General features: G+C 36.0%; 1 protein-coding gene across 1 annotated transcript in view; it reads right to left on the bottom strand.

Moving 5' to 3' along the window:
* Positions 1-14,164, bottom strand: part of LOC128875194 (acetylcholine receptor subunit alpha-like) — a 213,288-nt gene that overhangs the window by 131,802 nt on the left and 67,322 nt on the right. The window contains exon 4 of the mRNA XM_054120582.1: positions 8,502-8,611. Coding sequence (XP_053976557.1) covers positions 8,502-8,611 — 110 coding nt within the window. The remainder of the gene's footprint in view (positions 1-8,501; positions 8,612-14,164) is intronic.

Raw genomic sequence — 14,164 nt, 5'->3', positions numbered from 1 at the left:
ATATGTGTGCCATTTTTGTGTTTTATATATTAAATTCATTATTATTATCCACATTAATCTGTTCCATTCGTTTATTAGACTTTACCCATCTCACTCTGCCTAACATTATCCTTACACTATGGAATTAAATAACATAATTTTGAAGGTAAGATCTTAAAGAAAATAAATTTGGTTAGAAATCATGAACTTTGATAACGTTATAAAAATAAGGACTGCGAAAAAATGTTAGATTATTCAGCTTTCAATTGTCTCAAAACAAAATTTTATTCTGACAGAAACGTTCACATACAGTGACGAGCTAAAGTGTATGCGATGAAGGTGAGAAGAAAGAGAAAAAGAAGAGGAATGGAATCACATTTTAGCAATAGCGTTGCAAGCTCGGAAATTTAGTCAAGATTGCATCTTAAATCTCTTCAAAGTTTTGCGATCACCACGATCTTTTCGAATTTATTCTTGTTGGTAATAGAACATCGGATTTTTACACTATTGGAGTAAGAGCCTCCGCAGACTGCAGACTTTCTAGTGGCCGATAGTTTGATTGGGTTCTTAATCAGCATGAAGATACGGTGACGAGCAAAAGTGTAAACACACTCTGCTGATTTTTTATGTAAAAAGCGATAATACGACTAATTTTTCAAGTGATTAGTAAGGATTAGGTAACAATAACTACAAACTGCATCTGATTAACGAAATGTAATAGTTTATTTTCGTTAATATTCATATTGTGCAGAACATTTTACAAAAGTAGAGATCTCAAACCATGTTTACAGTTTTGCACTTTAATTACACTCGACGAATTAAGGTTTCAACCTAATATTTCGTCTACTTTCCTTTACTTTTTCTTAATGCTTCTAATCTGCGAGGCACACTGTCAATTAAATTTGTAATTATTCGTGGTTCAATATTGTACCATTCCTGTTATGTTCTTTCCCACAATTCATGAACACCTGAAGGTGAATTATTATATTTTGCCAGCCTTCTTTTCAAAATGGACCACAAATTTTCGATCGGATTCATATCCGGACTTTGTGCTGGTCACTTCATCACAGAAAAATATTGATTTTCTAGCCAGGTTTTAACTATTTTTGCAGTGTGTTTAGGATCCCCATCTTGTTGAAATACTACTTCACGTTCCTCATATCCAATAGAATTAACTACAGAAGGAAAATTACTTTGTAGAATGTTCAAATAATGCTCTCTGCGTATTATACCTTCGATTCGAACTAAGGGACCAACACCTTCGTAAGTAAAGCAACCCCAACACATTATTGAACCACCTCAAACTTCATAGTTTGTTTTATACCACCTGGTTGATCATTATTCTCGGATCAAGTCCAATACCAGGACCTTTCGTCGGATTCGAATCTATTAATTTTTGTTTCGTCACTCCATATAACTCTTTTCCAATCTTCGGTTGTACATTCATTATACGTGTCAACAAACTGTTTTCGTAGTTTAATATTCTTGTTTGAAAGAGCTGGTTTACTTTTTTTTCCTTCGCTCGCAAACCAATTCTTTTTAAAGAACGACGAATAGTTCATTCGCTAGCACTTATTTCGATTTCCTGAGCAGCAATTTTTGGTGTTTTGTGACTATCCGACCGAATACGATGCGCGATTTCACGTGCTGCTCTATCCGAAAAAAGTCGCGGTCTACCGTTTTGAGAAGAAATTGCTGCACTAACATACCTTTTTCTTATTCTCGCAACTATCGTATGACTGACACCACATTTCTCTGCAATTTGCCGCAACGACAAACCTTTATCACACAAACAAATAATAGAGTTCTTTTTATCTTCACTAAGTCGCTTCATCTTGGATTAAGCGTATGAAACAGCGCGCAAACTGAAAAGTAATCTAACAATAGCGTGGAACAGTTGACTGCGAAACAGTGGACAATCAGTGTTTATTGACAGTTTTATTTCCCCGATATTTACATGCTATCATAAACGTTTCCGACGAAACGTGCGAAACTGTAAACATTGTTTCAAAACACAATTATTATAAAATATTCTGTACATTGTTAATGTTGATGAAAATAAACCATTACATTTCGTTAATCAGATGCAGTTTGTAGTTACTGTTACCTGATCCTTACCAATCACTTGAAAAATTAGTCGTATTATCGCCTTTTACATAAAATCAGCGGAGTGTGTTTACACTTTTGCTTGTCACTGTATATTCATGTGACAATCAACGTGTTAATATTAAGAGTGTTAAAATAGAGCTGATATGGTACGAAACATAACAAGAATGTAACTTTATCTATAAAATGAAATCTGTGAACAAAATTGTGTGATTTAGTAGCTAAATAGATTTGGAATCTTTAAAACTTTAATCAAATTATATTTAAATTTAGTATTTGTGATGTTTATTATGAATATTTACATTCTGCTTTTTGAAATATACATACATATGAGACGTTTGTTTTGAAAGTGGCATAAGTCACAATCACAATTTAATGATGTCTATTTAACCATTAGATATTTCGATTTAAAAACGTAACGACTTCTGCCACTTTCAAAATAGACGCCACATACAGTCCGTCTCATAAATATTCGTACCTTCTATGTTTATTGACAAAATTTGTTTAAATTAAACGGTAGGTTTGATGTTTTCTAATGTATGTTTGTATAAATATGTTGATGTATATACAGAGTGTTCAGGCTATTACCACCCAGCATCTTTTTTGTAAATCGTTAATATTAGAAAAAAATGAAAGAGGGAAAAGGAGTATTGTTTTTTATATACAACAAACTAACAAATGCATTTTTTTTATATTCACATTATTTTGAAAGAAACGAAGATGGCTTCAAACTTTTTAAATGGATTGGTAATTTTTTTTTTATAGAACAGACAGACAGAAGGCATAACACTACAATATGATCGGTATGGGTATCATTATAGTATGATAAAACGTGCATCGAAAGTGGTAAAACGTAAGTTAATTTAATTTAAATTCTGAAGCATTTTTTTTAGGACTTCAAGTAATTTGAAACATCTGTTTATAGTTTCTACGTAATATTTTCAGATGAAAAAAATTGAATCTTGTTGGTCTTGTCTTGGTCTTGACATGTCCAATGCATACGATTCTATTTCATACCAACTCAAGTTCCGAAACGTTTGAGAATATGGGTAGTGCTATAATTATGTTCCTCACTGTAGTTACAAGATTTAGTTAAGACTATCATTTTTCACATATATAAATGGGTCATGGAAAACACGCTGCGCCTGGATAGCGTCTAGAAATTTTCCGCCTTCGAAATGAAAAATGAACACTGAAACAATGAAACTTCTAAGCTTCCGAAAATTTCGATTAATACTGTCCACCAAGCGTCGAAACCGTGTCCTTGTACACGGCGATCGTGAAAAGTGAAAAAAGTAAAATGAGGAAATCCGGGTGAACGTAAGGAACGAATCGCGAAAAGTGAGTAAGACGGAAACAAACAGACGGGGAGTCAGAAATAAGGAACGAAAACGTCGAAAGCAAGGAGAGAAATAAGAGGAAGACTAATGGAACCGCGAGAAATCAAGTTAGCCGAGGGACGGGAAATCTGTTGCCAGAGGGGTTTAAGTGGAGAAAGCTGGAAACGGTGTGTTCCTCGATCGCGGGAGAAGAGAAGAAATGGAACTCGTGGCGTTGGAGAAAAATGATACGAAAAAGCAGAAACTTAATTCTTACATACGAGTGTTATATAACGTACAAATTAGTCGAGAAGTTTAACATACTTATTTGATATTCAGACAATTTTCACTTGGCATAGTTTGCTCTTAACATTTTGCCAACCGATAGCATTTGGATATATAATTAAATTTAACACTTTGATGACCGCTCACGCAACATGTGTGTCATGCTACCGCCGAGGTTATTGGTCGTTACCACACACTCTGTGTGCTGATTGATGAATGTAAACAAGTGTGGACGTTACTATTGGCTTCGTATTTCATCGCTACGTCTTTGATTTTAGGTAATTATTGTTTTGTTGCCTGGTTTTAATTGTAGATTTTTTAAATTAACACTATGCCGTCCGCGTACACTATAGTGGTGGCGTATCAGTAATTAAAAAGAAAGCCTAAATATTTTATGTGTAAGACTTGCCAAGTACCGTTACATGTAGGTGATTGCTTCAATAAATATCACAGAAAGAAAGAATATTAAATATGTTGTTATTGTCGTTGTTCTGTTTTATTTTATGTCTTTTATTTTCGCACATGTTGAATTATTTCGTGAATTTACATAAAGTTTTTTTAAATTAATTCTTAAAAAATATTGCCGGCCCCTGGCGACGTTTGACTGCGTAGACGTGCGGCCATTAAAGTGTTAATAATATTTTTTTATTGCAGTAGTACTTACAGTATTTATTTTATCTATTAGAATCGCTTTCAAATTAATATTTGTATAGTGTTTTATAATTCATATAATGATGGGAGCATGCTGGAGGAAGAACTGTATACCAAAGGTTGAAAACGGCCACTTGACCAGTCGTGATAAATTTAGCGTTAGTGTACTCTACACGAGTTCAAGCAAAATAGAGATTTCCCATTTAAAACTACTTAAATCGATCCTCGACAGAGAAGAGGCCTTCTTGAATTAAATGCATCTCCTATTACAGTTTTTAATAATATAAATAATCTCGTTCTGTTATTCGATAGCGGTAGTACAGCTTGTACGTATCACCTACTCGATTAGATACCAGGACAAATATCCAAACCGTCGACAACCATCGCGACAATTGTTTTACAAATTGAATAACAGTTTGCAACACTATGGTGCATTTACCAAACCCAAAAGAGAAGTTCCAAAACCAGTAATAGGAAATGAAAACAACAGAGTGAACATACTTGCTTATTTACAGTGGAAACCTAAAGCATCTACACGAGAAATATCGAGAGAATGCAATGTAAGCCTCGGTAGTGTGAAACAAATTTTAAAATCAGAGAAGCTTCATCCGTATCGATTTAGTGTTGGACATCCCTTACATGCTATGCCCTTACATGATAAATTTAGCGTTAAGTAGTGTACTCTACTCGAGTTCAAGCAAAATAAAGATTTCCCATTTAAAACTGCTTAAATCGATGCTCGGCAGAGAAGAGGCCTTCTTGAATTAAATGCATCTCCTATTACAGTTTTTAATAATATAAATAATCTCGTTCTGTTATTCGATAACGGTAGTATATCTTGTACGTATCACCTACTGGATTAGATCGAAATAAGAGCCTACGTAGTTCTCACCCTATAGAAATAATCCTGCCGCGCACATTTTAAATGCCAACAGCAGCGGCAATGTTGCACTAAACGAATCAATCGCATCAAATAGAAACTCGTAGATAGAAACGTGATCGGCATGATCGCATAGCGCGGTCGCAGAAGTCTCGAAGAAATGTTAAATTTCACGATCTGGTCGTAGGCGATCGACGGCATCCCCGAATGCGACCGCGGCGTCGAACGAGCGGAAACGTATTTCTCTCGTGTGCTCCGCTCGTTTCTCAACAATCATTCACAGGAACATTCGCCGCAGCGCCCATGTTTCATGCGATTTGAATAATAATCTATCCGGTTAACTAGATCGAGAGCTCGCCAAAGTGAGTGTCGAGCACGAGCCAAAAACCAACGGCAAACGGCAAACGGCAAACGACAAACGGCAAATGACAAACGGGAAACGAGCCGAGCGACTTGGTTGGCTCTCGCTCGTTTGTCGGCGTACGGAGCAAAAGTTACGCAAACATGCGTGAACGAGATCGAAAACGGTACGAGTCTCGCAAACTCGGAACTAGGGCTGCTTTATGTCCCGATGAATTCGATTCGTACGTTCCTCTATTGTTCTTTCGGTGTTCGTCGGAGACATCCGTTCGCGGAGAGGACGAATTCCGAACTCAAAGGTGAGCGCGTATCTATGATATCCGTATTATATCGCCACCGAGCGGTGCAGATTCCCAGTGATAACCGCATAATAGTGGCGTTCTCGACCTACATAAATATTGAGGTAATGGGCAAATAATGATCCACACGAGCATTTCAATATCGGACCTATAATCCAGACGCGGTCTCTGCACTTGCTCGCGTGTACAGCGACGTGCAAAAGTTTACGGACAGAAAAATTTCTCACCTTCTATTTGTCACCTTCCGGAATTGATATTTCAATTACAGGGGGTGTAGAAAGTATTCGTACACCGATCAATTTCCAAAAAAACTATATGAAATTGTAATTTATTAACTTTTAATTTAATTAATTACATTAATTTAATTTAATTACTTTAATTAATTTTTTCTAAACAAAGACATTCTACATATTCTCGGAAATCTCTAGACTAGATAGCTATTTATGTGAGTTACGAAATTAACAAAAAAAAAACAATTAATCGATAGAAATATTGAAGCAATAAGTATTCGCACAACAGTTTAATTTTTAAAAGTTCGTTAAAAAAAAAAAGAAATTTACATTAATTTATAAGTATATAATATTAGGTAGATCGGGAAGTAATGTCGTTTCTTCTACATTAAATTCAAACAAATTTTAAATAAATTTATATTTTTCGCCGTCGTTATCAACAGCCTTTTGCCATCTAGTCTTCAAATTTTCAATGCCAGATCGATAAAAATCAACGAGCTGATGAGTACTTTAAACAAGTATTTAAAATTGCAAAAACGACATTACTTCCCAGTCCATCTAATACTTCCTTCGTAAGATTTCTTTTTGATTTTATAATTATTGCAACTCTTCTAAGCGTTAAATTAACTAAATTATTAGTTATTCGAAGTGGGATCTTCTTCAATTCCTCTATTAGAGCCATTTTTAAAAGTACTTTTCTAGAAATTTCATGTTTTCTAATTCGTACGGAACAATAAACTAATATGTTTACGTTACAAACTGTACTGTAAATGGTTCGTCGTAAGTAGACTGCGGATCTTTATGCAAAATAACATTTTCGCGAACGTACCTACCAAAATTGAACCTAAATAGGAATTTATTTTATTTTGCAAATATTATAACATGAACTTTACTTTCAATCTTTTTATGTTCTTCCATATTGTTTGCAATTTGTATTTAGTTTCTTGCATATTCAAATTTCCTATAAATGCATAAAGATCCGCAGTCTAGTCATAAGAATCGTACAAATACTGATTGCTTCTATACTTTTCCCAACTTTTCATATGCAAGGAAATTGTAGTTTAGAATCGACTTAGCTACCTCCCATTTCCAATTCTTACATTAATTCTGGGACACCCTGTACTCCTTCCTGTATAATATGATTGCAATCAATCGATGACAGAGTAGACTAAAATGGATCTTATTCACCCGAGTAATTGAAACACTGGAAAAACAACATTTCATATGCACCAACCTAATATTATCGAAGTTCTTTACAGTTTAATAAGTAATGTCGTGTTTATTAATCAGATATACAAATAACTGGTACAAGGTACTCAAAGGATGAATTTAAATACAAGATCCTGATCCATCTTCCAGTGAAATAAGATAATAGCACGAGGTAGGTACGGTTACCCGTGCGCTGACGATAAACGCGGATAATACGGATATCTTGTAAACTCGGAGCGACCGTATTATATGTTTCTGCAATTTTCTTGGTAATGATTCCCGTCGCTGTGCTCGTGCCTAAGTAAACGAACACGTAAACAGCCCTAGTTGTGGTTATTACCGCCGCGCAAACGTAGCGATAATTGCGAAAGAGATGAGGAAGGCCGATAAACTTTATCCGGAGTTTACACCGAAAAGCTCGTGGTTGGATTTAAAATCGCCGACTCGACACCAGCCCACATTTTTCCGTAACTTTTGGAACGTAGCGTCGTCGCGATATGAGATGCACTCTGACATCAAATAGACTGTTCTACTTTGAAATGCAATATGCACGACGATGGTACCTCTCTTGTTAAGTCGAGTGGACACTCGTTTCTTCTTTCGTTTGTTTGTTACGACATAACGTGCACGAGTATGTCGGCATATATTAGAAACGGCCGAGGAGGAAGAACGTTTACGCGCATGATCGTGTTGATACGCGCATACGCGTCGTCGTGTACGTCGTATACCTTCTATAGGTCCTCCTCGATTGTTCGAGAGATGAGAATACGAAAGTTGTTTTCGCACTGTACATATAGTACGCTTATTAGCGGTAAAGCGTGAAAGAGAGCCGAGGGTTCGATAGATATTGAAACGTAATTCTGCATCGAACAATTGTAAACTGTAAACGTACTCGCCTATTCGATTAATGCGATATTCCAATTAGAACGCACTTGGAAAAACACGTGTCGGAATACCGAATAGTAATTCGATCTTTACGTTTACGTTTCATTTGACCAGAAGAATATGCTAAATTATTCGCTAAATTGTAAACAACCCGAAAATATTTTGGAAGAAATGGATGTCCAAACGGCTTCTGTCTGTCGGCAGCATGCTACGCCACTACTGTATGTATAGAGTATGTAATGTGAAACTATAGAAGATGTAATTAGAATATAGAACAAGAAGCAGCAGGCAAACTCACTTGTTGTAGAGGACTATGTCGGGCCGCCATATGTGGTCAGAGGGCACGTGTAACATATGGACCCCTCCGTACTCCTTTGGCTCCCATCGCAGTTTGTAATCGTACCATGACTTGAAACAACCAACACAAAAAATATAACCATATTATTGATCCGTTTTTCCGACGACTAGAGTTTTAAACAAAACCGAGTTGTATTTTGGTTAATCGATCGCGCTCGCCGACGATCTCGTTAGCTCTTTGAGGCACACGATTATAAAAGAAAAATAACACTCAAGCTGCACAGAAGAAAAGTGTCAACAACTTGTCAACGCGTTTGGCTTATATACATTTCTAATTCCGTTTATTGTACTTTTAGCGTTACTTCGTAGGATTGCCACATGGGTAAAAATGTCGAATAGGAGAGTCCACCACTATGACCTTGACATGTGTTTTCAAGGGCACCCTTCTGAGTAACTTTTACTAATAACTTAATCGTCGCTCACTGCTTATTAAAGAGTTGTTAATAAAAAAAGTTGGTAACTATTTTGGTTACAGACGGGACTTTGCAGTTATACTTTACCTTTTTTCTATATATATAACCTATACCACAATCTTTACTCGTACAGTAAAAAAACTGCAGCGCAATACGCAGGTGTGCACTCACACTCATAAGTATCTCATACATTAATTACTTTTTGAACTCATTTGCGTGGCAATCGTATAACTTTTTATTTGCATTATTGTATAGTAAATTAATGTATGACTTTATGAATATATCATTAAATTATATGACTCACGGATCAGAGAATATCCGGAGGGGACAATTTAAAGGAACAGCTGTTAAAAAATCGGTAAAATTCTTTTTTCTATAGCTGATATATATTTATGTAGGAAACATCTGTAAAAAAGGTTCAGAGGAATCTGATCACGGTATTTGTTTGCCATTTATTTTCAACAATTAAGATTTTGCGCTTCGTCGTTTTTACAATGGCTAATATCTAAGAAACTAATTTTCTTATACTATAATATGGTCTTTATTCCAAATTAAAATATAAAACTCAGTGAACGCGTCCGTTCGTCTTTAGCCTGCAGTACTCGTTTGGTACTCTCGACCGGGTGCGAACCTCCGAACCCCCATTTTTTTACTGTACAAGTAAAGATCGTGATATAGGTTATATGTATAGAAAAAAGGTAAAGTACCAACTTTTTTTGTCACGAACTTTTTAATAAGCAGTGTGACGACGGTTAAGTTATAAGTAAAAGTTACTCAGGAGGGTGCCCTTGACAACATATGTCAAGGTCAAGGTCATACGGTTTCCCTATTCGGCATATTTACCCATTTATGTACCCATTTGTTTCGCCATATTGGATCCACTACATATGTTGAATATCTACATTTTGAATTCAGACTTGGGATCAAGGCTTTTAAAAAGTCTTGTATACCAAGTTTCATGGAATTCTTACGAAAAGAAAAATGTACGCTTCAAAGAGTCAAATGATTAGGAATAATTTACCCCCTGATAAGGGTGACTGTCGACAAGAACATTACCTATACTGTAAGTTACGAAGTAAATTAAGTTTATATCAAGTTTGATTCAACACAATGTTATAACGAGACTGCGGATCTTTATGCATTTGTAGGAAATTTGAATGTGCAAGAACCTACAAAATGCAAACAATATGCAAAAATATAAAAAAGATTGAAAGTAAAGTTTATGTTATAATATTTGCAGAATAAAATAAATTCCTAGTTAGGTTCAATTTTTTTAGGCACGTTCACGAAGATTTTATTTTGCATAAAGATCCGCAGTCTAATTATAATATTCATTATCTTAACATCTTAAGCTACAACCACGCATGAGACTCGTGGTCGGATATTCAGGCCAAAACTGATTATCACGAGCCTGGCCCGTGGTGTATTGTTCGGGCCAACTGTAAACATCACATTTTGGTCCCATGCTGGTGGAGGTTATTGTATAAAAAAGTTTGTACCTTTTCGTATGAACTTTAAGGGGAAATTTTAACCTCATAAATATGAAAACAGGCTAAAATAAAAAATATGCAAAGTTCAAAAACATGCATTCTTAGTGAATTTTTCGTGGAATTTACAATTACGATGTTATCAAATCTGTATGAAAGCAGAACAAAATAAAACATATCCAAAGTATGCAAAGTATGTAAATTTTCAAAAACATTCATCGTAAGTGAGTTTTACGTGACATTTACAATAATGATGTTATCGAATCCGTAGCTTCCGTAACGAAGTGAATTATGGAACCACTTATACTCGGTTTGCACCTCGTGCGGATTACATCGTAAATAAAACTTGCAGAGAGAATTTATCACACGTGTACTTCTATATCCGCGCGATCTGTCGCGATGGCACGTTGCTCATCGACACGCAACCTTCGCGTATCCCGAACCCAACACGAACAAACCCGTACGTCGGCGTGCACCGCCCACATCCACCCACGTACCTTTTGCAGTTCCCGCGCACATACGAGTATCGAAGGAAACATACGTGCCTCGTCACCGGAACATATCGAAGCAGAAAATTGTGCCCTGGAATTGGGCGGGATTTCATGGAGCCGCGCGAGGAAGGGAAACATTCTGCGAGAACGAAGTGGTTGCGGGAACGGAAGAAAGTTAGAAATGCTAGACGTAGATCTGGCGGAGCCGTGTAGGTCGTAGAGGGTGGAACGTATTTCACGGTAACAAGAAAACGGGAAGGAGGATCTCTATCCTTAGATGGCTGACTCGAATGTTTCGCCTGAATGGGTTCACAGTGAATACATGCTTCTGTGAAAATAACGCCATACAGACTCTCGGCGTAGGTATGTAATGACGCGTTGACAGATTCGAACGCGTCGAATGTCGAGCTACTTTGCAATATCTTTCGATACACATACAGCGAGTAACTTTAATACTCGGACACTATGAGATTTTTACTTTGTTACATCATAACTTCGTTTCTAATAAAACAAATAAAAAACATAATCAAGTATTATAATTAAGGTGTATGTGTAGTAAGCAATAGTATAAGTTTTACTTACATAACTTACAATAATTGTTAAATAACACGATTTAAACAAAGTATTGACTGATTTTCGCGATACTTTAATATTTGGACACTTGGTAGCGTAGCATCTTTTCTAACTGTTTACGCAGAGTTAACAAGCCTTATTTCATCAATTATTCTTCGATAACCGTTACGTGCATGTGCCTAATGGCACGCAAAAGCAATACCACGTATAATATACCACAACTTGTGATTTTTCACGATGCAAAGCGGAAATCATGTAGACAAATTGCTGCCATACTCAACATGAGTAAGAGTACAGTGGCAAATATCATCAAACGGTTCAAATACGAGGATCGTATAGACTCTATACCCCAAAAGGGCCAACTGAACAAGTTGGATGCACGTGATAAGAGGAAACTAATAAGAAAAATAAAGAAGGATCATTCACTCGGTGCACCAAAATTAGCTACAGAGCTCTTAAACGAGACTGGGAAGAAGGTACATCCCCTAACAATCCGCAGAGCCTTAAAAGATAGTGGTTACAATGGAAGAGTAGCTAGGAAGAAACCGTATGTGAATGAACAGAATCGAAAGAAGAGATTAAATTTTGCTAAAGAATTTGTTTTCAAGGAAGAAACATGGTGGAACGATGTCATTTTTACCGACGAAAGTAAATTTAACATTTTCGGATCAGATGGACAAAGGATGGTGTGGCGCAAGAAAAATAAAAAATTTAAATTTAAAAATCTAAGGCCGACTGTAAAGCATGAAGGAGGTAGTGTGCTTGTTTGGTGCTGTATATCCACATTTCGGCTGGGCGAATTAGTTTTTATTGACAATATTATGGACAAAAATGTGTATTTGAACATATTAAAACATAATTTACACAAAAGCGCTACACAAATGGGAATTTTAAACACATTTAAGTTTTACCAGGACAATGACCCGAAACATAAGGCACGCATCGTGCAAGAATATTTACTGTACAATTGTCCAAAAGTTTTACAACCACCACCTCAATCACCTGACCTCGATCCTATCGAAAATGTGTGGAATGAACTAGAGCGACGTATCAGAACAACAACAATATCTTCAAAAGAAATGTTGAAACATCGGTTAAAAGAAGAATGGGACAAAATAACTATGGAATATTTTTAAAAAATCATTAGCAATATGCCACAACATTTAAAAAAAATGATACAACAGAATGGCTACCCAACAAGATATTAAAACACATATTATTATAAAAATTAGCCTCAAAAAACATAGTTTCTAAAAGTGTCTGAATATTAAAGTAACGCGAAAATCAGACAACGTTTTGTTAAAATCGTGTTATTTAACAACTACAGTAAGTTATAAAACTTATACTATAGTTTACTAAACATATACGTTAATATAATACTTGATTATGTTTTTTGCTTGTTTTGTTAGAAACGAAGTTATGATGTGATAATGTAAAAATCTCATAGTGTCCGAATATTAAAGTTACTCACTGTACCTACACATTCAATTATTATTTATTTCGCGTAATTACTGTAACATTGAAGCAGTGGTGCCACAGGGCAGTGTTCTCGGGCCATTACTATACAGGGTGGTCCACGCAATTGTTTCAAATAGTAACTCCATTATTATTGCATTAACGAAGAAATGCAAAGGAGAAAGATAAATGGTTCGAAGAGCACTACATTTGTAGGCCCTTAAATTGTTTTTATCAAGACTGTACCAGCAAAAATATCCAAACCGTCGACAACCATCGCGACAATTGTTTTACAAATTGAATAACAGTTTGCAACACTATGGTGCATTTACCAAATCCAAAAGAGAAGTTCCAAAACCAGTAATAGTCTCTAACTAACACTCTAACACTCTCGACCACCACTAGGTTCGACGCAGTAAGTCAACCAGAAATAATGTTTGTTTAGGTTTAATTTTGTTAGAACTCAAAGTGTCGATAAAATGATTGTCGAGGAGGTAAAGGTGACCTCAATTGAGGTTACTTAATTCGACATGTATGTAGGAAGGCCGACTGTTAAGACAAAACCGACGGTCATTGCTCCCTTCCGATAAGAACGTTTCGCGAACCAGCAACCAATGTCGATAGAAAAAGGGTTGTCGAAATCGAAACAGGTGATCGAGAAAATGTCCGGCGCCTAAACACAACTAAGGGGACAATGACCGAGAATGCGAGTGTGAGAGAGTGAGAACGACAGAGTGAGAGAGAAAGAATGCAAGGTTCGGTACCACGGAATATCTATGTGTGAGTGATTATGTATCTAATCGGCTGATCTATATAAAGAGATTAAAAGCATTTAAAGAGTGTAAAGAGTAAAGAGTAGAGAGTGTGTGATAAGACTTGTAGTTAGAGCCTAATTGTTTTAGTACATAATAGACTGATTAAACTAACCAAGTCTCAATCGCTTAAATTAATCCTACATGTATATTCTTTTTTTTTCAAATCTATAATTAGAGATTTCATCTTCAAAATCAATCTAAGCTTAGCATTCGTGGCAGTCGAATACTACAGAAGCATCTCGTGTTGCTGGTAGGTACCACAAAAAAAGGCCTCGAGTGCAAAGGGTTAATATTGCCTGGGATACAATACAACTCATTCATGTCTGGCCATTTCTCGCAAATTCTACTTACCGAGTTCATTAACCCTTTG

This window comes from Hylaeus volcanicus, chromosome 4 (genome assembly GCF_026283585.1).
Source record: "Hylaeus volcanicus isolate JK05 chromosome 4, UHH_iyHylVolc1.0_haploid, whole genome shotgun sequence".
In the NCBI taxonomy this organism is placed as follows: Eukaryota; Metazoa; Arthropoda; class Insecta; order Hymenoptera; family Colletidae; genus Hylaeus; species Hylaeus volcanicus.
This window is presented reverse-complemented; position numbering and strand designations above follow the sequence as displayed.